The sequence below is a fragment of the Podarcis bocagei genome (genome assembly GCF_964188305.1).
Source record: "Podarcis bocagei genome assembly, chromosome: 7".
NCBI lineage: Eukaryota > Metazoa > Chordata > Lepidosauria > Squamata > Lacertidae > Podarcis > Podarcis bocagei.
Window position 1 is genome coordinate 20191147 of NC_138132.1, and position 24653 is coordinate 20215799.

General features: G+C 47.9%; 2 protein-coding genes across 2 annotated transcripts; both read right to left on the minus strand.

Moving 5' to 3' along the window:
• Positions 1–5534: 5534 nt before the first annotated feature.
• On the minus strand, positions 5535–17273 carry LOC308592224 (IgGFc-binding protein-like). Its single transcript, XM_081203512.1, has 9 exons — positions 16897–17273; positions 15920–16487; positions 14465–15051; positions 13235–13808; positions 12615–12814; positions 12014–12155; positions 10016–10254; positions 7507–7790; positions 5535–5737 (listed from the first exon to the last, which is right to left on the minus strand). The coding sequence occupies exons 1-9, from the start codon at positions 17266–17268 to the stop codon at positions 5728–5730; spliced, it is 2976 nt and encodes a 991-aa protein (XP_081059638.1). The 5' UTR covers positions 17269–17273; the 3' UTR covers positions 5535–5727.
• Positions 17270–24581, minus strand: LOC308591538 (IgGFc-binding protein-like; the record flags this gene model as incomplete). Its single annotated transcript, XM_081202306.1, has 9 exons — positions 24418–24581; positions 22631–23217; positions 21043–21616; positions 20423–20622; positions 19823–19964; positions 18939–19279; positions 17860–18433; positions 17322–17501; positions 17270–17286 (listed from the first exon to the last, which is right to left on the minus strand). Exons 1-9 carry the CDS (start codon positions 24578–24580, stop codon positions 17270–17272), a joined length of 2778 nt encoding a protein of 925 aa, XP_081058432.1. The 5' UTR covers position 24581.
• Positions 24582–24653: the final 72 nt, after the last annotated feature.

Here is a 24653-nt window from a genome sequence, read left to right on the forward strand (position 1 = left end):
TGATCCAAGTGCCGTGGTGGCCCCCTTGGGAGGACAGGGACAGCCCCATATCCCCAAAGCTCCACCGCCGCCCCGATATGTGGCCCCCAGGAGCCGAAGCGGGAAAGGGGGGCTGCCAGACACCCCAGAAGTAGACGAGGCAGAGCCCAGTGACCAGATCCTGAACAAAATATACCCCAACCTTAAAGAATTGAGGGAAAGGATGAACAAATACAGAAGTTTGACCACTATGTATCGAGAAGCTGCAGAAGCTTATTGCAATGTTTGAGGCAAAGCATTGGGGGAGCACATAAAGCGGTCCAGGTCCACCGCAGAGGCAGGAGAAGCAGAAGTCCTGACCCCCCCTTCGTGTAGTTTGGGACAAGCCACTTCCTGCGCCTCCGTTCACCCTTCAATATGTCCCCTTCACCACCATCGATTTGATGAATTGGAAGACCCACACCCCTGCATTTGCTGAGAAGTCCCAGGCAGTTGTGGACTTGCGGTCCTCTATATTTGCAGCGCATGAGGCTACCTGGGCAGATTGTCAGCAATTGCTGAGCACTCTCTTTACCTCAGAGGAAAGGAGGAGAATTAATACACAGGCTTTAGAATTTCTTGGAACGCCTGATGGAGGCATACAGAATTTGGACCCCCTTTGACTTTGAACTCCCTGCACATGAGTTAATGGCAAATGCCTCCCTCATAGGACAATGTGCAAAGGACATTAGAACCAAAATCCAAAAACAGCCTGGGTTCCAGGGCATGTCCAGATTTCAGATCATGGCCATCGCCCAGAAGGTGTTTGAACAAAGAGGAGAGGCTGAGAAGAGGGAGAAAAAGCAGTGGAGGAAAGAAAAGGCAGCAGTGTTAGGCACAGCAATGGCTCACAGGCCAGGGACCCGAGGGGTCCGCCGTAGCCATTCAGAGACCCGCGGCCAAGGGGGAGGAAGATGCCTGTTCAGCAACAGCAAGGCCATAAGAATTACCCCTGTGAAAGGCTGCATGGAGCCAATTGGGAAGCCTGGTCAAAACGCATGTATTACTGGCTGGCAGAAAAGCAACTATGGGAAAGTACACAGGCTGAAACAGGCTTTGCCCAGCCCATTAAGAAGTTTACAGGCGCAGTGGAGGCTTGTGAAGGAGACGTGGCTGATGCTCTAGAGAAGCCCTGGGTTGCGTGGCAGGGATTGAAGACGGCATGTCAGGCTGCAGTGGAAGCCAGACCAGAGGGGCCTAGAGGATGCCCAGAAAGAGTACCAAGCCCAGAGGGGGCTGAGTACCAAGCCCAGAGGGGGCTGAGGCTGCTTTGGGAAGTTGTTTCTACGGTTCAACGCATCTGTGTGATGCACTGTGTGTTGGAGAAAGGCTGAAAAGGCAGTTGCAAGCTGTTCCTCAGGCAATGGAGCACCCAAAAGTGGGGGTGCAGGCCAGGCAAGCCATTCCAAGAGTTCTGAGGAGGCCAAAGTCTCCAAGAGTTATTTGTCCTCTGAGGTGAAGTCCAACAGCGAAAGGCATTGCCATGCAATTGGCAGCTGGATGCAAGGCTAACATCTATATTGATTCTAAATATGCCTTCTTAACCCTGCATGCGCATGGCGCCCTATGGAAAGAGCGGGGCTTGAGTGGAGCCCACGGGAAAGCTCTGAAATACGTTCCAGAAGTTGAGACGTTACTAGAAACTGTATGGGCCCCCAAAGAGATTGCTGTAATGCACTGCAAAGGCCATGATAGAGGTTGGGACATGGTCACTAGAGGCAACCGGAAAGCAGATAATGCAGCTTGTGAGGCAGCTCTGAAACCTCCACCAGTGGTCACCACCGCCCTCAACCCAGCTACCCTGTTGCCGGTAGGAGAAGGTGAGGAGCAGACGCACGATTGCATTGAGGTTATGGACACAAGACTGGACCAGGAGAAGTGGCCAGAGGAAATCGATTGGCAGACAGAGTGGCCAAGGAAGCAGCCCGGGAACCGGCCCCGCCTCAGTTATTGGAACAGTGGTCCCAGAAGGGATCTTAAGCACTGCTGACAAACCAGATACTATGTATCCACCCACATGAGGCCAGATGCCACAACCAAGCAGCTGGAGAAGTATGTCTATATAGCCAACCTTTATCAACTGGCGGCCCAGATTTCCAGGAAATGCCTGCTATGCCAAAAGATCCCAGAACTCACTCCAGACGATGTGGAACCACGTTACACACTTGATGAACAGCAGTGGACCAGCCAAGAAGGAGCAACGCTCCAGGAAGGACCAGACAGCCGTGTTTTTGTGCCCCAACATCTGGCCAGCACAATTGTAAAGAATTACCACGAGTCCACCCATTTGGGAGGCCCAGCTGCTAAAGCACACCTTGGGAGAATATTCTATCTCAACTAACTGCTGTTATAACTAACTGCTGTTATATCCCAAAATGTGCCCTGTGCGCCAACCAAGAGACTGAGACTATCACCCTTTGAACTTCTATATGGCAGGCCAACCCCTTTCGTCCGAGACATCCCCGCCAGTTTGGGGCAGATGGGAGATCACATCACCCAAGAACAAGTGCAATCCCTGTGTTTGTTGTGTGTGTTTGCTTCCTTTCCAGGTATTCCCTCGAGCGTACACCTGCAGTCCCGCGGCAGTCTCGCTGAGCCGGTTCACCAGTTCCTCTGGGTGACAGCGTCTGGCGACCCCCTCATCCCCAACTGCAGTGAAAGTAGTCGAGGTGATCCCCTGGGTACATCACACGCATCTGAAGAAGGGTGTCTGGACTTGCAAGAGAAATCCTGCTGACCCTCTGAAGTTGATCATCACCTTGTGTCTGACGCTACCAGGGAAAAAGCGTTAGGCCACGGGCAACGAGATCCTGCGACTAATCATCACAAGGACAGTTACAAAGACTTTCTCTTTTCTCTCTTATTTTCTTTATTGACTTGCTCTATGTCTTATTGCCCTGACCCTACCGAACCATACCAACCCTATTGGCCTGCTGACCTCTGCTATGACTGGTTTGTCTTGCCGGTGGTAAGAGACGGCATACTCGTAGGCTCTTGGGAACGAGGGTTCAATAGGGCGGCCGCAGTACAGCATCCCACTCTCCCACTGTGGCTCTTTATTCACTGCATTGCCCAGCGCACTTGGATGTGGCTCCTCCGGGGAGCTGCAGGATTGGTCGAAATCTATCGAGTTCTAGACCGCTCTTGTGGTTGTGGGAGAATAGCCTGTTGGTTGCAGGGTAGAGCACTGTACCAACCCCATTTGATAATCAGGTGCACATTAAAATTACTGAACAGGTGCCTGTAAGTTCTGCAGCCCCACCTGTGGTTGTCGTGGTGGCTCAAGCCTCCCAAAATCCCAGAATACTACCTGAACTACTGGGCCTGGTAACTCCACACCTAATACCCTTGAATGTGGCAGGGTATTCTTGTGGCTGCATAAGAGTTGCCGCCCAGTAGACAGACAGGGCACCTAGTTCCGGAAGAATTGGATGGGAGGGGTGCCCGCGGGCAGGGTCCCCAACGTAGAAACTTGCTCTCCAGCAAATTTAGAGGCACCACTAGGACTTTTGGTATTGGGACCAGAACCCCTTGATATAGTCACCCCGTGTGTCAGGCCGTTGCAGGGGTGGATATATTCTTGTGGGTGCATGGTGATATATGAAGAGGGGGAAGCCCCTTTTGGGTATAATCTCTTGAGGAGACAACACGAGGGCCCAGTCCACCCACAAGGGATTATAGGGAAATTGCTCCATATAGTGGGTCCCTCAGCAAATAGGTGGAGAGTCACCCCTGAGGCCCAGCGAATAATTGAATACGAATATCAGTGGGCCCTTCAGCAGTAAAAGAACATTAGGAATGGCCCCCGAGTATTGGTGGGAGGAACTATGGAAATATTGGGGTTGGTGGGTAGGCGTGGTATGTACTGCCCTACTTCTTTGGATACTCCTGTATTTTTGCTGGCATTGGCCAAAGCGGGAAAGAGTTCCCTGGTCTCCCCTGCCAACTTTTCCCGTCTAATGACTGAGTGGGGCGTCCATAACCCCTACACTAGGTGTTTACAAGTGGCTGAAGTGGTAAACCATTCTGCCAATAAGTCACCCCAACAGATGCCACGAGTGGACTACCACTCCTCCCACTGCCACTTAACCGTTCCGCCATTCACAACCGAGCATTGGTCAATGCAGCTACATGTACGCATGTCCTGGCTCTCTATGATGTGGTACCTATAGGTCCATCAAAATGAAAATGCAGAACCATAATCGGTCGGCATTTTCATGATGGAAAGGGGGGAATGAAGGAGTGAGGACCAGGGGTCCACCTGGGTCCACTTTGGAGAGCCAGGCTGGAGCCATTTTATAAGCTGAAAGCTAAAAAAGACATTTCTCTCTCCCCTGCTTGCCCCTGCTTGCAAAAACAATATTTTTGCAACACAGCGAGTTTGCAAGAGGATGCGGTCAGGGGATTTTGGAGCTGTTCTGAGAAACTGTTCGTTTGCCCAGGATGTCTAGCCCACCACAAGGTTCTAAGCCGAGCAACCTGTTAAAACCACAAAAGAGGAGGGGGTCAAGGAGCATTTACTGGAACCAGTAAAAGGGGTCAGAAAGATTTTAAACTCGCAGCGCCACCTAGTGTATAATGCAGTTTGGAACCGAAAGACCAACATCAATTATTTAATTGGTTGAGCTTCAATGAATATGCATAAAGGGGAATGTTTGAGGGCTGGGTCAAGGGTTGAACCATTGTTTTGCCTAAGGGGATAAAAACTGTTTGCCCCTGGTGTTCGGGGGCATTTTTCTCTCATTTTGGCAGCTGAATGCACCCCTTTGCTTTGCTTGTCTGACAAATAAACCAAAGTCAATAAAACTTTTGTAATTAAAATATTGCTGCCTGGATTTTTCCATTCTGGTCTGTATTCTGAAGTCTCTAACACTGTCATGGGTGGTGTATTGAAGGGCCTGTTCAACAGCAATGTCCTGACGTGAAACATTCTCCTCAGACAGGCTGGCCTGGTTCCATTTTCCAAACACTTTTAATTTATTCTTGCCTGTGCCGTAAAACTCTTTGTATTGGTTTCGGGGACCAGCTGCTTCAATCTATTCACATGTTTGCCATTTGATTTTATTGTACAGTTGACTGTGTTTATTGTAAGGCCCCCTGATAATGCAATGTTTAAATAAAAACATAAATTGAAGCACCTCTTTAATCTAGCCTTTGACACAAGAGATGTGTGCTTTCAGGACTCACCATATTCCTGTGGTGGTAATCAGTTTTAACTGTTTTTAATTCTGAATTTTAAATTGTTGTAGTCCACCCTGGGGCCTGCTGGCAAACAGTGGGTAATACATTAATTAATTAATTAATTAATTGCGACCTGAGGAGTATTTTTTAACTTTCAGTGAGGGGATCAAAATACAGAAAGCTATGCCTAGCCTTCTTTCAAAACTTTCCCAGGAACAGTGCTGAGGGAAACCTCCCCCCATGTACCCGGCCAAGTCATTGTTACATATTTAGACTCAAGAGAGATTAAGACAAAATTAAGCCAGATGTCTTTATTAGGCATAATCTGTTCCCTCTCACATACCTTTAATTAAAAGATCTGAAGGAATAGATTTACTGAACAAAGTCCTTCTAATGAGATTTTGCCAAGGATTACCCAAATTATAGGATTAAATTCATCATTTCATCAGTCACCCAAACACCAGTTTCCCCTTACTACAATTCAGTAGCTTCAGTCTGGAACTTTCAGTTTACCAAGTGAATCTTCTCTCACTCCACACTGAGAAGGGAAAAGAGAAAGTGAGAGAAAGTAGCAGTTAGAACATAAAATGGACTGAACCGTGGTGCAGTTAGGCAAAATAAAGACTCCATGGTCTTATGGAACATCTCTTTTTTAGGTCCTTCGAAATGTCACTTTTTCTGTTTGGGATCCGTCCAGTCCACCATACTGAGTGGAGCTATAGACTTCCACCCTCAAGTCCCACCTGGTGGCATTGCTAGACCAAACAAGCCTCTACTTCAGTAAATTCAGTGAAGCTCCTAATGTAATAATTGCTGAGTTTGCTCCCATCCAAGGCAGCAGGGGAAGCCCTGTGTTCCCTTGGTGTTCTTTCTTACTTACTTACTTTCTGGCCAGGATTCTGAGCACTGCCATGTGCCTGGATCTACCTACTTTTTAATTTCCAGAACGCACATGAGTATAGTGTTTCTCTGCGGCATCATGAGAACATATGAAGTTGCCTTTTTCCGAGTCAGACCATTGGTCCATCTAGCTCAATTGTATGTACCATGAGTGACAGCAGGGGTTCAGATAGGAGTTTTCCCCAGTCCTGCCTGAAGGCACCAGGAATTGAACATGAAACCTTCTGCATGCAAAGTAGATGCTCTACCACTGAGCTACTTCCCTTCTCCAAATCAAAAGGGCGGCTAGGCCCAACTGCTCCTGTCAGAGACGTTTGCTAGAGGAACTTGGCCCAAGCCCACCACAAGCCTTGTTGCCTGAAACCTTGTTTTGCACATTGATGAATAATTGGAACATGTTGCACAGTAAAATAATTTGCAAGATGCATATTGGGCGACACACACAAAAGGAGTTGATTCAAGTGCTCGAGAAATCTAACCATGGCACAATTTGATAAGATACTAATTAAGAAGTCATATCACAGTGGTTCTTCACGGTGGTTTATTTTCCCTTTTCTAAGTCATTTTATGGTTATTTAAGGAGAGTTTTTGGACACCCTTCAAAGTCAACCAATTAATTTTTTTCTGCTGTTCTTAGTAACGAATGTTATATTTTAACTTTGTTATTGTATATCATTTTCTTCTTGTTAATTGCCTTGTGGGGCTTGTTAGGGGTGAATATTGGTGGGTGGGTGTGTATCTAAGTTTGCTGACAGAAAAGCACAGAACATTTATGAAAGAAGCCCATATGGCTTGCCTCACCTGGTGCGCTCTTCATTTCATACAGGTTTTCCCATTCATGTCAATAGAAGGGGCAATACTACCCACCAGTACCCATGAGAACAGAGAAGAGTTGCTTCCACTGAAATGAATGGGTAAACCATTCCAGTTGGGAACTCCACATATATATTTGAATCCCATCACTTGCAAGGGACTGTAGAATTCCAGGGCATTTCTGAAGATCCAATTGGCTGGATCTCATCCAGTTTTAATAAAATAGTCTGTCAGACCAGATTCCAATTTTTCATCACTCTAATTTTGTTAGTTTTGTGGTTTAGATAGAATCGAACACATCTTTACTCCACTAGAGGGCCTGCTACTGCCTTCCCCACCAGTGGAGCCAAGTAGAAAGCTGCCAAGTTCTTGGTGGTGGCAGCAAAAAATCTGGATTGCTGTGTTACAGCCAAACTTTTGAATTGGATCATCTTGGTGGTGAAATGTGGGGAGGGGAAGAGAGAGGGGGGGGGAGATTTGGAACCTCTTATGGGGCACCATATCACCAACATGCTTTTGCAATTGTCAGTGTAGCTCTTTTTGATGGCCTCCATTCAGTCATCCACAAGGAGGAGCATTTAAAAGCTAACTTACCAGGGGGTGAAATCTCTGGCTGTCCAAGATGTCAACAACCCAGGAACATCAATTACTTTCACTTCATTTGGGCCAATTAGGTCATCCGTCTGATCATTGTTGAAGTTTCCACATGCCCCACACACTTGTCCTTTCAAATCTGGACTAGCAGTCACCTGCACCCCTCCAGCTAGGTTCAGGTTTACTTCAACTTGAGGCGAACTCAGGGTGATGACTTCACCAGACAGATTAAGTATTATTGACTCTGTGATTTTGGATGGGATCTGAACTGGCAGCCCATTCACCTGAAACACACAAAACAGTTAAACAGGACAGAGAAAAGAGAAGCATACAGTGAAACAGGGTTCTCTTCCAAGTGCTTGGCATCAAACTAGAGCTATAAGGTTTAACTGGTTTAATCTGGAAGATTGGGGATGGGGTACATGTGGCCAACCAGAGGTTGTGGGACTACAACTCCCATCATCTTTTATCATTGGCCATGGTTTTGGGATGATGGGAGCTGGAGTCCATTAACATATGAAGGGTCATAAGTTCCTCATTCCTGCAGAGTATACTGATTTGTTGATGACTGAGAGCAACCTTGGGGTCTAGACCCTGCACCACCACACGGAGTGGTTAGGCGAATGCCGCTGGTCTCCATGAATACCATGATTTTTGTAGTGGCAGCCATGTTTTGTTTTTGTTTCTTACCCACATTGTGATGGAAATTCCATTTCAGATCAAGGGAATGCCCAGATGGAAACCCAGACAAGGAGGGCCCTGGGACAGCATCTTTCATTTCCCAAGGGCACCTAGAACAGCTCTGTTAAGGGCCCCATGTTTGATTACATTTATATCCTACCATTTCTCCAAGAACCGTATGGTGTTGTACATGATTCTCCACCCCAGGCCCCTCATTTTATCCTCATAAACCCTGTGCGGTAGGTTAGCTACCCCACCCTGTATTTTTGGAAGCCTTGTAAGAAGCTACTGCAGAAGAGAAGAGGAGGTTAAGGGGTGATATGATAGCCATGTTCAAATATATAAAAGGATGTCACATAGAGGAGGGAGAAAGGTTGTTTTCTGCTGCTCCAGAGAAGCGGACACGGAGCAATGGATCCAAACTACAAGAAAGAAGAATCCACCTAAACATTAGGAAGAACTTCCTGACAGTAAGAGCTGTTCGACAGTGGAATTTGCTGCCAAGGAGTGTGGTGGAGTCTCCTTCTTTGGAGGTCTTTAAGCAGAGGCTTGACAACCATATGTCAGGAGTGCTCTGATGGTGTTTCCTGCTTGGCAGGGGGTTGGACTCGATGGCCCTTGTGGTCTCTTCCAACTCTATGATTCTATGATTCTAAGAGTGAATGTGACTGACATCATGAGATGAACTGGTGCCTGAATGGTGATACCAAAGGGGCAGTGATTCTTTGGGGAAGCTGAGGCCTAGGCATTTGATCAGACTTATTTTATCCTTGGATAATTGTAGCTGACATAGTAGTAGTGGCTAAAATAGGCTTGCCATATTTCAAAAAGTAAAATTTCGTTTTTAGGAAACCACCATAGTTGTTGAACTTTGGTTTTGTTATTTTTTTTTAAGGAAGCTTCCTCTTTCTGGCTAGGCCCTGGGTGGCATATTTCAGTTCTGCAAAGCTGGGCTGTTATGGACTCCTTCACAAAGGGAGAGATTTTAGATTTAGATTTGCAGAGTTGGAAGGGACCCTTAGGATCATCTCGTCCAACCCCCTGCAGTGCAGGAATCTTTCACCCAACACATGGGACTCAAACCCACAACCCTGAGATTAAGAGTCTCATGCTGAGCTAGCCTCAGAGAGAGAGAATGCTTAATGCACACACAAAAACAAAACCCTCCCTGCTCAGAATTCCTTTCCTGACAGATGTGGAGCATTTCAATTCAAGAGATCCGGGGGGGGGGGGGGCAGAAAACAAAACAAAAGCCGGGTTGCCATACGTCCGGGAAATTCCTGACATCTCTTAAAATTCAAAAAATTCCCCCTGGACACCATTTTAGGTGTCCGATTTGCTGGCATGACCATAATTTTCCAGACGTATGGCAAGCCTAGGCTAAAACATCCAGGACCAAGGTGAAACTGTTCAAACATCCTTGTCATTTTTGCTACTGCTAGGAGGAGTAATGTTGCAACATTGATACTATGAAAATGTTGGTGAGGGGTTTTATTTGCCATTACATTTACCTTACGTTGCGTCTTTATTATGGCTGTTAATATGAAATTATTATCGCAATTGTTGATTTTATGATGTTGTGTTCTCATAAGCCAGTTTGAGCATAATTGTGTGTGTGTGTGTGTGTGTGTGTGTGTGTGTGTGTGTGAGAGAGAGAGAGAGAGAGAGGGAAAGCGGCATACAACTAAAGTGGTTGTGGTGATGTTTATAATACAGTGACTGACCCAAAGTCATGGCAAAGTAGGGGATAATAAAATATATATTGTATAAATAAATATTTTAATACGTAAGTAAAACTTCTCCCTTTCTTGTTCAGCTTTCTACTTACCCAGGCCTCCTTCTGTCTATTCACAGTAATAAATAGACCCTTGTAGAAGAAATAGAGCAAGTTGGCAGTGACTACTCCATTGGGTGCACATGACGAAACTTCCACAATCACACGGAACCAATAATCAGAGTTGAAGTCACAAAGGGAAGTCAGTTGAAAGGTGCCAGGAGCAGGGACTTTCCCAGAAAGGCCATCAAAGGTGGATAGCTGAGCTCCAGGAATCAGGGAGCAGCGGGACTCTGTTGGGAAGATAAGTTTGAAAATATACAACCTGAAGTGTATGGAATTTCAAAAGCCTAAGCCTTCTGGGGCAGGATGAAACCAGGACATTGCCCTCTTCTATGTGGAAGATTTGGAACTAGTAGTTTAAGAGATCTGCTTCCTCCTTAGTCTTCTCTTTACTAGATTCAACATAACCAGTTCTTTTAGACTTTCTAGATAAGACCTTTTATAATCTTGAAGCCTTTTCTATTTTGTAAATAACCGTTTATTGTGGCACTGTGAACTGCGACTCCCTACGTAGAAACATTGGAAACTGCAATAGTCAGAGCCATTGGTCCATCTAGCAATACCGTAATTTTCGCTCCATAACACGCAGTTTTTTGCTCCTAGAAAGTAAGGGAAAATGCCTGTGCGTGTTACGGAGCGAATGCACTCGACCGGAGCCATGGCTGCCGTCAGTCAAGCAAAGCGGAGCCGCTTGCAGGGCTTTGAACGGCTCTAGCTTTGCTTGCTTTACAGCCAGGAGGAGGGGGAGGAGCTGAGGAGGAGGGAGGGAAGGAGAGCCATGGCAGCAAAGCGGGCAGCAGCCGCTTACACGCGAGGAGGGACAGACGGGAGCCATAGCAAGCCGGGAGAAGGCAGGCAGTTCAAAGCCAGCAGGCGCTTTTAAAGTAGCCGGTAACAGCTGCTGCAGCCTCAGCTAGCAAAGGTCCCAGCGCTCTCTAAATGGAGCAATGAGGCTGCAGAGGGACAGGAGGGCTTGGATCAGGAAGGATAAAGTTTAAGCAACCAGCAGCAAAAAAAACCCAAAACCAACCTGGAGCTCTGAGCCACGAGCGCAGTGAAAACCAGGAAGTAAAAGAAAAGGCTATCCCCCCGCTTCTCAGCTGTTTTCAGGCAGGATAGATTTGAGCATTGTCTGGGTCCTAGTGCCCCTACTGCTTTTTGTGCTCCATTGTATTGCTGCTGGTGGCTGCTTATCACTCAAACTGAACCTGATACCAGTAGCCACCTGTACAAACAAAGTAGAAGGCTGCAAGGAGGAGAGCTTTTACACAGCTAATGGCAAATCCCCTGCAATCCAAGTCCTCCTCACTTGCTCAAATCTATTCTGCCTCAAAACAAGGAGCGAAGAAAAAGGCTGCAAACTGTTAAATGGAAAAAACCCCAGGCACAGGGCAAATACCTTAAGTATACCTTTAAAGCAACAGTGCTCTTTCCCTCCCTGCTCAGCTCGCAGAAAAGCTGCTTCTCCACCCACCCCACGCGTGCTCCTTATCCCTTGAGTGCTTTTCCTTCCCTCCCCACTTAAAACGTGGTTACAAAGCACGGATCCACATGGATCCTCAGGATTTTTGCACTGGGTCACCCCAAACTCACCATCAGATCACATGTCTGTGGCCACAGCATGAACCACAAAAATCATACATCTACTGTTTCATTTAGAATATTTTTTTCTTGTTTTCCTCCTTTAAAAACTACGTGCGTGTTATGGTCAGGTGCGTGTTATAGAGCGAAAAATACGGTATGTTGTCTATGCTCACTGGCAGTGGCATTCCAAGATTTCAGGCAAGGGACATTTCGCGGTTGACCTGGAGTTGCTGGGGACTGAATGACCTTGAAAAGTGCTTTTTTAAAATTTCAAAGGAAGTTCCCATTGGCACCAATGGAGGGCTGAATCTATAATGCCCTGTCGATAAGGAACCGAAGAAAATATAGAGAATCCAACAGTGTTTACCCCTCTGTTCACAAGAACAAGCAATCATCAAAAGTTACCTATCCTGTTGCATCGCATGATGCCATCGATCACCTCGCAAGTTTCTTCTCCTTGGCAAGTGATGGCCTCACACCTGAACCCTCCAACTGCAGTGCAGATGCATTTCTCCTTGCAGTCATTGAGCACCACAGGTTCATTAGGCTAGGGATCAAGAGATAACACTGGTATACAGGGGGAAAGCGTCAGAGAACACAGCCTAGGACCACTTGGAAAAGAAAGATTTTCATAGTAAAGGAAACCATCACTGAAACCTTAAGATGAGCTGGACTTGATCTGGCCACTGGGCATCGAGACCAGAATTCTGTTCCCATGGTGGCCAACAAGAAGCCCTATAGGAAGCCTGCAAGCCGAATCTGAGTACAACAACATTCTTGCTCCAGCAGCAGAGATAGAAGCTAGCCATGGTGACTAATAGCCATGAATAGCTTTCTGTTCTGGAAATATGTCTAATCCTCTTTCACAACAATTCAAGTTAGTGGCCACCACTGCCTCTTGTGGGAGTGAATTCCATAGTTTAACCAGAGATGGCTGACAAAAAGGGTTGTGTATAGGAAATCAAATACTATCCCCATCACCACCACTGCCTCACTCTCCACATACCGGGAAATATCTGCCACGCTCAAAGCAGCCACACTCATCCAAGGAGATGCATTTGAGGCCATCAAAGAAGAAGCCAGGATCACACTGGCAGCCCTCGACACAGTATTCCGGGCATCGAATGTGGTCAGTCAGTCCAGCACAGTTGGTTTCACAGATGTTGGAACAAGTGGTATAATAACTGTTGGCAGGGCAAGTCACGGCTGCAAAAAAAGGGACACAGAGGGTTAATCGGGGGGTCCCGCATATAGCAGAAGCAGCAGAATTAAACCTGCCTGCTTTGGATGGGCATATGTGATGCTGGCCAGAGCAATGCTAGTCAACAAAAAGACCAGGTCACAGGACCAATGAGATTTACCCCTTGGACAAGTGGAAGGAAGCAATGGAGGTTGATGCATTAGAGATGATAAGATGCTAGCCCAACAACCTCAGTCAGCCCCCAAGTGGTCCTTGCTTGCTTACAACACCTTTTTACTTACAACAAGTTGGCAATGGCTCTGCCCTTCATTGCCTCAGGCACCACTTACTCCTAGTCTCCTTGCCTTGTGCCTTGCCTGTCTCAGTGGGTACCAACCACCACTGGAAAGAAGGGAAAGCAGAATCAAGGTTCTCTTGGTACTCACGGCAGAAGGTTGCACTTCTCCAAGGCTCAATAGTGACCCTGGCCTCCTGGCAGGCTTTCATGTAGCTCTGGAGGCTCTGGCACAGAATCTGTTGGTCACCACCTCCTACACACAGGTCATTGATGCAGTTGTCCAGATATGGCTCGGGGTTCACTATGGCATGGCACGCACTGAATGGACCATTGGATGCAGTGAGGAGCCCACAGGAACTGGGCTGTTTGAAAGCTTCTTTCTTCTCCTCCTCACAAACTGAGCAGCCCTCTGCACCACACCCATCCGTGCAGGAAACGCCCAGGACTGGAATTTTCCAGGCGGCACCAAATTCATTCACATCAGTGACCACGGTGCCATCAGGGAGCTGAAGATCGTCAGTCTGGTCTCCATTGTAGTTCCCACACAAGCCGCCTACGTAGTCCTGGTAGATGCTGGGAATAGTGACCCTCACGTGGGAATACAGGTCGTAGGTCAGTGCAAAGCCAAAGGTGGAGTCTATTGTGATACTGATCCCGTGCTGAAAGATTCTAAGTTGCCCAGACAAAAGATTCACAGGGAGGCGTTGAAATACTCCATCCACCTGGATAAATAAAGGGGATTGGTCTACTGAGTAGGGTGTGCTATGCAGAATAAGGGCCAATCTAGCCAAGATGCCATTCACACAATTAGCAGCTGGCAACTTAAAAATATATTGCAAGCTCATATGGAATGGACCTCGGTGAGAGAGATAGGGTCTTTAACGTTTTTGTGCTTTGTCATAGTCCCAAAACAAGATGCGTGATCTGCAGCTGCTATTTCTGTTGGGCTAGATAAGGAAAGCTTCCATTCACTCAAATGGGATCTCTTTTCCAATGCAAGGAGCAAACACAGGGATAGGATGATTCAGATTTGAAAGTTTAGCAGTGTGTGGGGGTGATGGTGATGATGATGATGATGATGTGTTAGGCCTCCCTACTGCACAAACTCACCTAGTAGGGTACAAACTTGGATCAGGCTACCAAACCTGCAATTGACTTCTTAGAACCATTCACACAGTAGTTATGTGTGTGAAAACTACTGCTTCTACTCTGGCCCTAAAAGAAGGATGATGAGTAAATCATCTCCAAAACAATCTTCTAACCCTTAGGCAAATATGTTAGGATGATTAGTGGGTGGCCTGATCCTGGCTACAGAGTGAGTAGGAGATGGACGCCCACCCCACCAAGCTTGTCGATTTAGCAGCATGAAGAGACTCACCAGCACTACTCCCCAGTTGTTCCTCAGCAAAACAAGCTGCCTGTCAAGGACCTCCACATGGACCATCATGGGAAGTGTGATCTTCCCATTGCCCCAAGGCTCATTCTCGACAATAACAACTAGGGGTTTCAAACTTTGGGTTGGCTTCTGCAGCTTGGTTAAGACGTAGGTGCAGGTGCCCTGGAAGTTAATGATTCGGCCATCGAAGGACAGATAGAGGTCACCAACCACTGAGCAGGTTGCATTTCCAACTGCGTGGCACTTGCGGTACCCTTCCACCGTTTTGCATTCTTCATTGGGGGTGCAGGGAGCAGTAACACACACCACATTTCCACCAGCCTGACACCTGCAACGTTCTTCGCAAGTTGGATAGAAATCTTCCAAGGCTGGATAGTAGCGTCCCTTGTAGAAGCAGCCACACTCAGACATAGGGACGCAAGTGTCAGAGCTCCTGACAAAGCCCTCATTGCACACACAGCCCTCCTCGCACTTCTCCGGGCATCGAGGCGGGACATGCAGGCTGCTGCAGGTCTGGTCACAGCCCTTGGCGCAATGTTCATAGTGACTGTTGAGCGGACAGGGTAGGGCTGCAAGTGCAAAACAGAGAGGTTAGGCAGTGTTATGCTTTAGTGGTCTCATTCAAATCTTGCATCTACAAAGCAGTAGAGGCTGGTCCATTCGGGACAATGTGGACCTCCCCACCAAACTCGGCCTGGCTTTACCCAGCCCCACCTGAGTGCTTTCTTACTTCCAACCAGTGCAGTGCGTGGCAATAGCTGCCAGCTTCCTTCCCCTAAGTCTTTGTGTTGCCCCGTAAAACCCTGCAAGGAGGAGGATGGGGAGAAAACTAGAATTTGTTGTCTCTGTTTCTCATTGTTTCTGGCTCCAACTACTCTTGAGCTCCCTGCCTTGCTCCCTACACATCCTGTCATCACTGCTAAGAGAGGATTGATGTGCAGCCACATCACAGGTGCATGGTTGCTAGAGTCACAAACAGGGGATGGTATGATATCATATTCTCTCACCCTTTCTGGCAGGAGGGGGAACAATCAAAAGTGGAATCTTCTTCTTCCTGTCACACTTTTCCAGCAGAGAGGACACTGTATTTTGAATTGGACTATGAACTTTTGCAACTTTAAAGGATGGTTGCCTGGATCTGTCTAAAGCCCTGTAGCCTGGGCAAGACATATATTTGACTAAACATGTGAGCGTGTGCGTTTATATAGACAATTTGAGAGTGATTTCTTTGTTAAAAGGGAAACATAGAAGGGAGATGATGAAAGTCTGTCTGGTGGGCTTGGAGAGTTACCTCTTTCTTCTCTCATTCCTTCTCCCCTGTTTCTAAACTGTTCTTTTATCTGCACTGTTCCCTCCTCTCATTATCTGCCCCTAGACCCTGCTGGAAATGAACTTGACCTTCCTAGCAGGAACTGCTTCAAACAATGGAGCACTCACGGCAGAAGGTTGCAGACCTCCAGGGGTATATGGTGACCCCAACAGCTCGGCAGTCTGCGGCATAGCTGGCGATGGCCGCACACATGAAGGCATAGCGTCCCTTGTAGAAACAATAGTCGTAAATGCAATCTTGGAAGGCGCCCTCTTCGTCAACCTGGCCATGGCACTCCCGGAAGGGCCCATCCTTGGCCACAATAAGCCCACATTCCTGGCCTGCTGCACGCTGCTGGGCAGCTAATTCTTCTATCCCTGGGCATTTGGGGTCCACTATCTCCTTGCATTTTGGGTCAATATTCTGAATTCCACTGCCGCCAAATACTGGCCTATCAGGAATGAGAATGCTCCCAGGCACAAGGGCATCATCTTCAGGGTTCCCGTTGAAGTTTCCACACAGGCCACGCAGAATGTCGGCATAGGTGTTGGGCACCGTGACTGACACCTTGCTGTCCCAGTTAAAGGTCACCACGAGGCCAAAGTCAGTCTCAATCACAGCATCCTGGCCCCTCCTATATAACTTGATTCTTCCTCCAGCTGCACCATAGGGAAGGAAGGTGAGCAAGCCTTCGACCTAGGAAGACAGGAGAAGATGCTGCTGTTGAAAAAATGAAAAGGGTATTTGGAGCTCTTGTTTCCCACCCCCATAATCTCAACAGGAGGTGTGGCAAACTCCAGTCCAGGGGTCTAGTGTGGCCGTGCAAGTCTCTATCTGACACCTTTGACCTTTCTGCGTTCACACACCCAGCCCCCGATTTTCAACCCCCCTTGAGTGCACTTGCCTGGTTGGAAAGCCAAACTCCCACTGGTATATGCCCCAGTGTGGTCCTTCCACAACTTAATAGGGAGGAGGATGTGGTCAGAATTAGTTTTCATTGGCTGTCAGCCAGCGGACAGTGGCCACAACGCAACAGTCCTCTGCAAATGGCACCAGAGGGGACTAATCATAACCATAATGATATCCCACTGTTAGCCAGACTTACCAAGACTTTGCCAGGATGTTGCCTGCTGACTATAATCTCAACATCATAGACGTTGACTTGAACACTCCGGGTCCAGGTCACAGCAGTATTTCCCCGGTATTCATTTTGAACATAGACACTGAACTCTTCCAGTTCCAGGGGTCTGTTGAAAACCTCAGCAAGCACATAGGCACAGGGCCCTTGGAAATCAAATCTCTTTTTGTCAAAGCTCAAGTAGTGGGGATCACCAGATGCAGAGCAGGTGCTGTTCCCAGTCGGATAGCATCCCCGCACGCCTTTGACCACTTGGCATCGTTCTGTTGGTTTGCAAGCACTAGCTGCACACTCCACCACCCTCCTGGTCGGGTTGCACACACAACGCTTCTGGCACATGTCATCCGCCCAGAAAGTCTCATTGGGGGCATAGGGGCGTCCTTCGTACAGACAACCGCAGCTGCTCTTGGGGATGCATGATCCTTGGCTCAGCACAAAACCCTCAAGGCACTGGCAGCCTTCGACACACACAGCTGGGCAGAGCTTTGGCCCTTGAATTTGGTCATCCATGCAGGTGGCTGGGCAGGCTGTTCCGCAGGTTTGGTACTGGCTGTTCGGAGGGCAGTCCAGGTCTGTAGGGAAGAGAAGGGGGTGGGTGGGTCACAGTGGTGATGTTATGTTGACCCTACTGACAACATGGACTAACACAGCAGGTGGATTCTGAATACAAATCTTGAGAATGAGAGCCTGGTCTTCTGCCCTGCCACCCAGTTCCTACACTGAGTGCACTACTGTGCATTTATATTGGATCGCATCCCCAGTATGCATTCATAGCACTTTTAGACCACTTTAAGAATTATGATTTCCCCCAGAGAATCCTGGAAACGGTGGCTTGTTATTTAGGAGACCGCTCACCTTTAAGACCCCCATCTGAAACAAGGCCCCCTTCAGTTAGTTCATCCCCTTCTTTTCCGTGCTTTGCATACTCACAGCATCCAGAGTCCCTTCTCCAGTCACCAATTTGGGCTCCCTCGCTCTGGCAGGCATCGGCATAGGCTGCCAGGGTATCACACAAGGACTGTTTGTTGCCTTCGGTGGAGCAGACGTCAAACACACAGTTTGTAAAGTAGATTGTGGGGGGCACCTTGGCATGGCAAAAAGCAAAGGGGCCATTGGAAACCTTGGTTAGCAGACCACAGTAGGCCTCTGACTCATACTTCTGGGCCTGATCGGATTCGCAAGGCTTACATGGCCCATTGCAATCATGCCAGCAAAGGCTGCCAATAGTCGTCACCTCCCAGCTTTCACCAAAGGCCGGGATGTTAGGGGCTGTTGTGCCTGCAGGGGTTTCGAAGTCATCGCTGGGATTCTCGTTATAATTCCCACATAGGCCACCCACAGCCTCCTGATAAGCACTGCTGATGGTGACACGGAGATGGTGACTCCAATCGTAAGATACCTTCAGCTGGAAGTCCGTGGAAAGTATGACAGAAGTGCCAACCTGCAAAATTTGCAAGTTCCCACCCTTCAGATAAATGGGCAAGTGTGCCCGGATACCATTGACCTGTATTACAGAGGAAGAAAGACACAAGAGTGTAAAATCACCTTTTGCTCATGTGTAGCAGCAGAAGCTAAACTAAGCTAAGCTTCTATTGGACTACAGGTTTTGGCTATTTTTGGATACGATTGGGCACCATCTGGATGCCACGAACCTTAAAAAACTTCATGGATTTGAACCAAATTGGACATGCTTGTTCCTGAGATCCATGAGCAGGTTTTCCTCTTTCTTCGGATATGAGTGGCTGGCATTTTGAATCATGGAAGGAACCTTTAGAAGCTGCACTGATCCTTTGGTTTCTTCTCCTTCCCTAGCAATGCCAGGTACAAATTTGCTGGTGGCTTATATGTAAAGATGTCTCATAAGTCAAGATGGCAGGGCCTAAAAATGTCACCAATCTTTGTTTTACAACTTGAACATGTGCAGTAACCATCAGCTCCATGGCCGTCATGGACTCGTAAGTAGCATTGAACTTGCCTTCTGAATCAACTCTGAATCGATCAATACTCACCTGTACAAAACCAATTTCTGATCTGGTCATGGTGATGGTATACCCATAAACCTCAGTTGTCACCACAGACACATAGGACACTGCTTTGTTCCCCCGGTTTTCATTCTTGGCAAAGATATGGAAAGATGGAAGTCTGAAGCTTTCAGCACGTGTCTTGACAATAGTATAGGTGCAAGTGCCTTGGAAGTCATACTTGCGTCCGTCAAAAGTATTGTAGTGTGGGTCACCCATACCCCAGCAGGTAGCATTAGAGGATGGCACACAGTGCGGTTGACCATTTATCATCTTGCACACCATTCCTCTTCGGCACTTTACAATGGTACAGCTGGGTGGTGGTACAACTAAGGACAGGAGGGAGAAAGTTAGTTGTCTGTAAACCTATTGGAGTTGAGGGACAGCTTCCTACATCATCATTATTAATATTTTTGAAAGAATATCAGGTTTCTAACTTCTGATACACTATTGCATCTAATATCCCTAAATCCAGGGATTCAGAATTGGAAACCCTACTTTAAAAATGAAAGAAGAGAATAATAATTTAATAATTCTGCAAGCAAACAGATGAGGGGGGTCACATCTCTCACAACTTGCTATAAGATTACAATGAATCACTGTTCCCTTCACAGCAGCATTGAGGAGGCCAACACAGTTCTGGAACCGTGGGGAGGGAACGTTCAATTCTGTCTCTATGTGCTGCTACAGTCTTGACAAATATTGCCTCTCTGAAAGTGCTTTTTACGTTTCAAAGGAAGTGCCCGTTGCCACCAGTGGAGGGCTGAATTCATAATGCCCAGCACTCCTTGCCTATTTCGCAGGAATCCAAGAGAATACAGGGAATCCAAAAATCCCTCTGTTCATTTAGAAAAGTAATCATCACAAGTCACCTTTCTTGTGGCATTGCATGACGCCATCAATCACCTCACAAGTTTCTTCTCCTTGGCAAGTGATGGCCTCACACCTGAACCCTCCAGCTGCAGTGCAGATGCATTTCTCCTTACAGTCATTGAGCACCACGGGTTCATTAGGCTAGGGATCAAGAGATAACACTGGTATACAGGGGAAAAGCTCAGAGAACACAGCCTAGGACCACTTGGAAAAGAAAGATTTCCATAGTAAAGGAAACCACCATTGAAAACGTAAGACGAGCCAGGCTTGATGTGGCCACTGGGCATCGAGACCAGAATTCTGTTCCCACGGTGGCCAACAAGAAGCCCTATAGGAAGCCTGCAAGCCGAATCTGAGTACAACAACATTCTTGCTCCAGCAGCAGAGATAGAAGCTAGCCATTGTGATTAATAGCCATGGATAGATTTCTGTTCTGGAAATATGTCTAATCCTCTTTCACAACCATTCAAGTTAATGGTCATCACTGCCTCTTGTGGGAGTGAATTCCTTAGTTTAACTAGAGATGCCTGACAACAAGGGTTGTGTATAGGAAATCCAATACTATCCCCATCACCACCACTGCCTCCCTCTCCACATACCGGGAAATATCTGCCACGCTCAAAGCAGCCACACTCATCCAAGGAGATGCATTTCAGGCCATCAGAGAAGAAGCCAGGATCACACTGGCAGCCCTCGACACAGTATTCCGGGCATTGAATGTGGTCAGTCAGTCCAGCACAGCTGGTTTCACAGATGTTGGAACAAGTGGCATAATAACTGTTGGCAGGGCAAGTCACGGCTGCAAGAAAAAGGACACAGAGGGTTAATCGGGGGGTCCCGCATATAGCAGAAGCAGCAGAATTAAACCTGCCTGCTTTGGATGGGCATATGTGATGCTGGCCAGAGCAATGCTGGTCAACAAAAAGACCAGGTCACAGCACCAATGAGATTTACCCCTTGGAGAAGTGGAAGGAAGCAATGGAGGTTGATCCGTTAGAGATGATAAGATGCTAGCCTAACAACCTCAGTCAGACCCCAAGTGGTACTTGCTTGCTTGCAACACCTTTTTACTTACAACAAGTCGGCAATGGCTCTGCCCTTCATTGCCTCAGGCACCACTTACTCCTAGTCTCCTTGCCTTGTGCCTTGCCTGTCTCAGTGGGTACCAACCACCACTGGAAAGAAGGGAAAGCAGAATCAAGGTTCTCTTGGTACTCACGGCAGAAGGTTGCACTTCTCCAAGGCTCAATAGTGACCCTGGCCTCCTGGCAGGCTTTCATGTAGCTCTGGAGGCTCTGGCACAGGATCTGTTGGTCACCACCTCCTACACATAGGTCATTGATGCAGTTGTTCAGATATGGCTTGGGGTTCACTATGGCATGGCACGCACTGAATGGACCATTGGATGCAGTGAGGAGCCCACAGGAGCTGGGCTGTTTGAAAGCTTCTTTCTTCTCCTCCGCACAAACTGAGCAGCCCTCTGCACCACACCCATCCGTGCAGGGTACGCCAACAACTGGAATTTTCCAGGCGGCACCAAATTCATTCTCATCAGTGACCACGGTGCCATCAGGGAGCTGGAGATCGTCACTCTGGTCTCCATTGTAGTTCCCACACAAGCCACCTACGTAGTCCTGGTAGATGCTGGGAATAGTGACCCTCACGTGGGAATACAGGTCGTAGGTCAGTGCAAAGCCAAAGGTGGAGTCTATTGTGATACCGATCCCGTGCTGAAAGATTCTGAGACGCCCATACAAAAGATTCACAGGTAGGCGCTGCAATACTCCATCCACCTGGAGAAATAAAGGGGTTTGTCCTACTGAATAAGGTGTGCTATGCAGAATAAGGGCCAATCTAGCCAAGATGCCATTCACACAATTAGCAGCTGGCTACTTGAAAATATATTGCAAGCTCATATGGAATGGACCTCGGCGAGAGAGGTATGGTCTTTGTCATAGTCCCGAAACAGGATGGGTCATCTGCAGCTGGTATTTCTGTTGGGCTAGATAAGGAAAGCTTCCATTCACTCAAATGGGATCTCTTTTCCAATGCAAGGAGCAAACACAGGGAGGGGATGATTCAGATTGAAAGTTTAGCAGTGCGTGGGGTGATTCTGATGATGTGTAAGGCTTCCCTACTGCACATATTCCCTCATCAGGGTGCAAACTTGGATCATGCTCCCGAGCCTGCAATTGACTTCTTAGAACCATTCACACAGTAGTTATGTGTGTGAAAACTACTGCTTCTACTCTGGCCCTTAAAGAAGGATGGTGAGCAAATCATCTCCAAAACAATCTTCTAACCCATAGGCAAATATCTCAGGATGATTAGCAGGTGGCCTGATCCTGGTTACAGAGTGAGTAGGAGATGAACGCCCACCCCACCAAGCTTGTCGATTTTGTTGGCTTTTTGCAGTATTGTAGCGCTGCAGAGAGCTTGCTGGGGAGACCATGCATTAAAAAGGGAGGACTCAAAAATAACTTAAAGAAGGTTTTAATAAGAAAAACAAAAACTCCATTTACACTAAATACATCAACAAACCAAACCAGACCCAACCACCAACCCATCCCCCAGGGTAATGGGAGAGCTAGGTGCTGCTCCTTATATACTCTACCCAATTGCTGACATAGTTTAATCAGTACAACTCAGCAGCACCTGCTATGTTTCACAGCTGTAAAGCTGGGTCTCGTTAGTTTGCTCTGGCCCTTGCTCTGGCCCCTTAAAGACACACACATCGGGTGGAACAATGATGAACCTTTACATGTAAAGAAACCATTCAACAGATTTAGCAGCATGAAGAGACTCACCAGCACTACTCCCCAGTTGTTCCTCAGCAAAACAAGCTGCTTGTCAAGGACCTCCACATAGACCATCGTGGGAAGTGTGATCTCCCCATTGCCCCAAGGCTCATTCTTGACAATAACAACTAAGGGTTCCAAGCTCTGGGTTGGCTTCTGCAGCTTGGTTAAGACGTAGGTGCAGGTACCCTTGAAGTTAATGATTCGGCCATCGAAGGACAGATAGAGGTCACCAACCACCGAGCAGGTGGCATTTCCAACTGCGTGGCACTTGCGGTACCCTTCCACCGTTTTGCATTCTTCATTGGGGGTGCAGGGAGCGGTAACACACACCACATTTCCACCAGCCTGGCACCTGCAACGTTCCTCGCAAGTTGGATAGAAATCTTCCAAGGCTGGATAGTAGCGTCCCTTGTAGAAGCAGCCACACTCAGACATAGGGACGCAAGTGTCAGAGCTCCTGACAAAGCCCTCATTGCACACACAGCCCTCCTCGCACTTCTCCGGGCATCGAGGCGGGACATGCAGGCTGCTGCAGGTCTGGTCACAGCCCTTGGCGCAATGTTCATAGTGACTGTTGAGCGGACAGGGTAGGGCTGCAAGTGCAAAACAGAGAGGTTAGGCAGTGTTATGCTTTAGTGGTCTCATTCAAATCTTGCATCTACAAAGAAGTAGAGGCTAGTCCATTTGGGACAATGTGGACCTGCCCCACCAAACTCGGCCTGGCTTTACCCAGCCCCACCTGAGTGCCTTCTTACTTCCAACCAGTGCAGTGCGTGGCAATAGCTGCCAGCTTCCTTCCCCTAAGTCTTTGTGTTGCCCCGTAAAACCCTGCAAGGAGGAGGATGGGGAGAAAACTAGAATTTGTTGACTCCGTTTCTCATTGTTTCTGGCTCCAACTACTCTTGAGCTCCCTGCCTTGCTCCCTACACATCCTGTCATCACCGCTGTCAGAGCTGCTTCCAGGTCCCAGCTCACAGAGGACCACGCTAGCCGGTATTACTGTACAAAAGTCTTTATTGAGTTACAAGTTCCATTTTCAAGCCGCAGCGTGCAGCTCTACGTCTTAGAAGCTAGACCGGCGTAGCTCCGTCTGAGTCTCCGCCTCCTGTACACCAACTTAATACTCTAGCCTTACTCCACCTCTTCCGTCTTCCCTTCCTCCTCTGGGTCCCTCTACCCCCCGTGGTCTCTTCCTTCCTGGACTCTTCTGACGCCGACCCCCCGGACTCTGCTCCCTCTTTGCGGCGGGCTTTAGGACCTGGCTCCCTATCCAGACTGCTTACTGTGCCGCCTTCCTGTGCATTTGAACTTGGCGCGCGCGCGCAGCCTTCGACCTTCCTCTTGACCGTTTCCTCGCTCCCCGATGGAGGTGTGGCCAATCCTAACTCCTGCCTTCCCGCTTGCGGCGAGCCGCCAGCTCCCGATGCCTGCGACCCCTCCCCCCTACTGTGCTCTGGTGGGGAAGCTGGTCCCGATTTCCAACTGCTGCTCTCTGAGTCTCCTCTGGTCCCTTCTTCCTGGTGTGTCCCCCTAGGCGCCCCCCTTGCTCTGACCACTGGCGCCCCTTTCTGTGAATCTTCCGATTCACTGGAAAGACTCGGAGATCTCGGGCCGCTGTCATCGCTCATATTTCCTTCGGATTCCTCCCCCTCGCTCTCTGTTTCCTCCCTTTCCTGTGCCTCTGCTCCTGAACCCCTGACAACCGCTAAGAGAGGATCGATGTGCAGCCACATCACAGGTGCATGGTTGCTAGAGTCACAAACAGGGGATGGTATGATATCATATTCTCTCACCCTTTCTGGCAGGAGGGGGAACAATCAAAAGTGGAATCTTCTTCTTCCTGTCACACTTTTCCAGCAGAGAGGACACTGTATTTTGAATTGGACTATGAACTTTTGCAACTTTAAAGGATGGTTGCCTGGATCTGTCTAAAGCCCTGTAGCCTGGGCAAGACATATATTTGACTAAACATGTGAGCGTGTGCGTTTATATAGACAATTTGAGAGTGATTTCTTTGTTAAAAGGGAAA

Coding starts and splice junctions, on each gene's coding strand:
- LOC308592224 (XM_081203512.1), bottom strand. CDS start 17,268: ATGTGCCAGAAGCGTTGTGTGTGCAACCCGACCAGGAGGGTGGTGGAG. Junction 16,488..16,896: donor AACATCCTGGCAAAGTCTTG/GTAAGTCTGGCT, acceptor CTGTCTTCCTAG/GTCGAAGGCTTGCTCACCTT. Junction 7,791..10,015: donor ATAGACAGAAGGAGGCCTGG/GTAAGTAGAAAG, acceptor TGTGTGTTTCAG/GTGAATGGGCTGCCAGTTCA.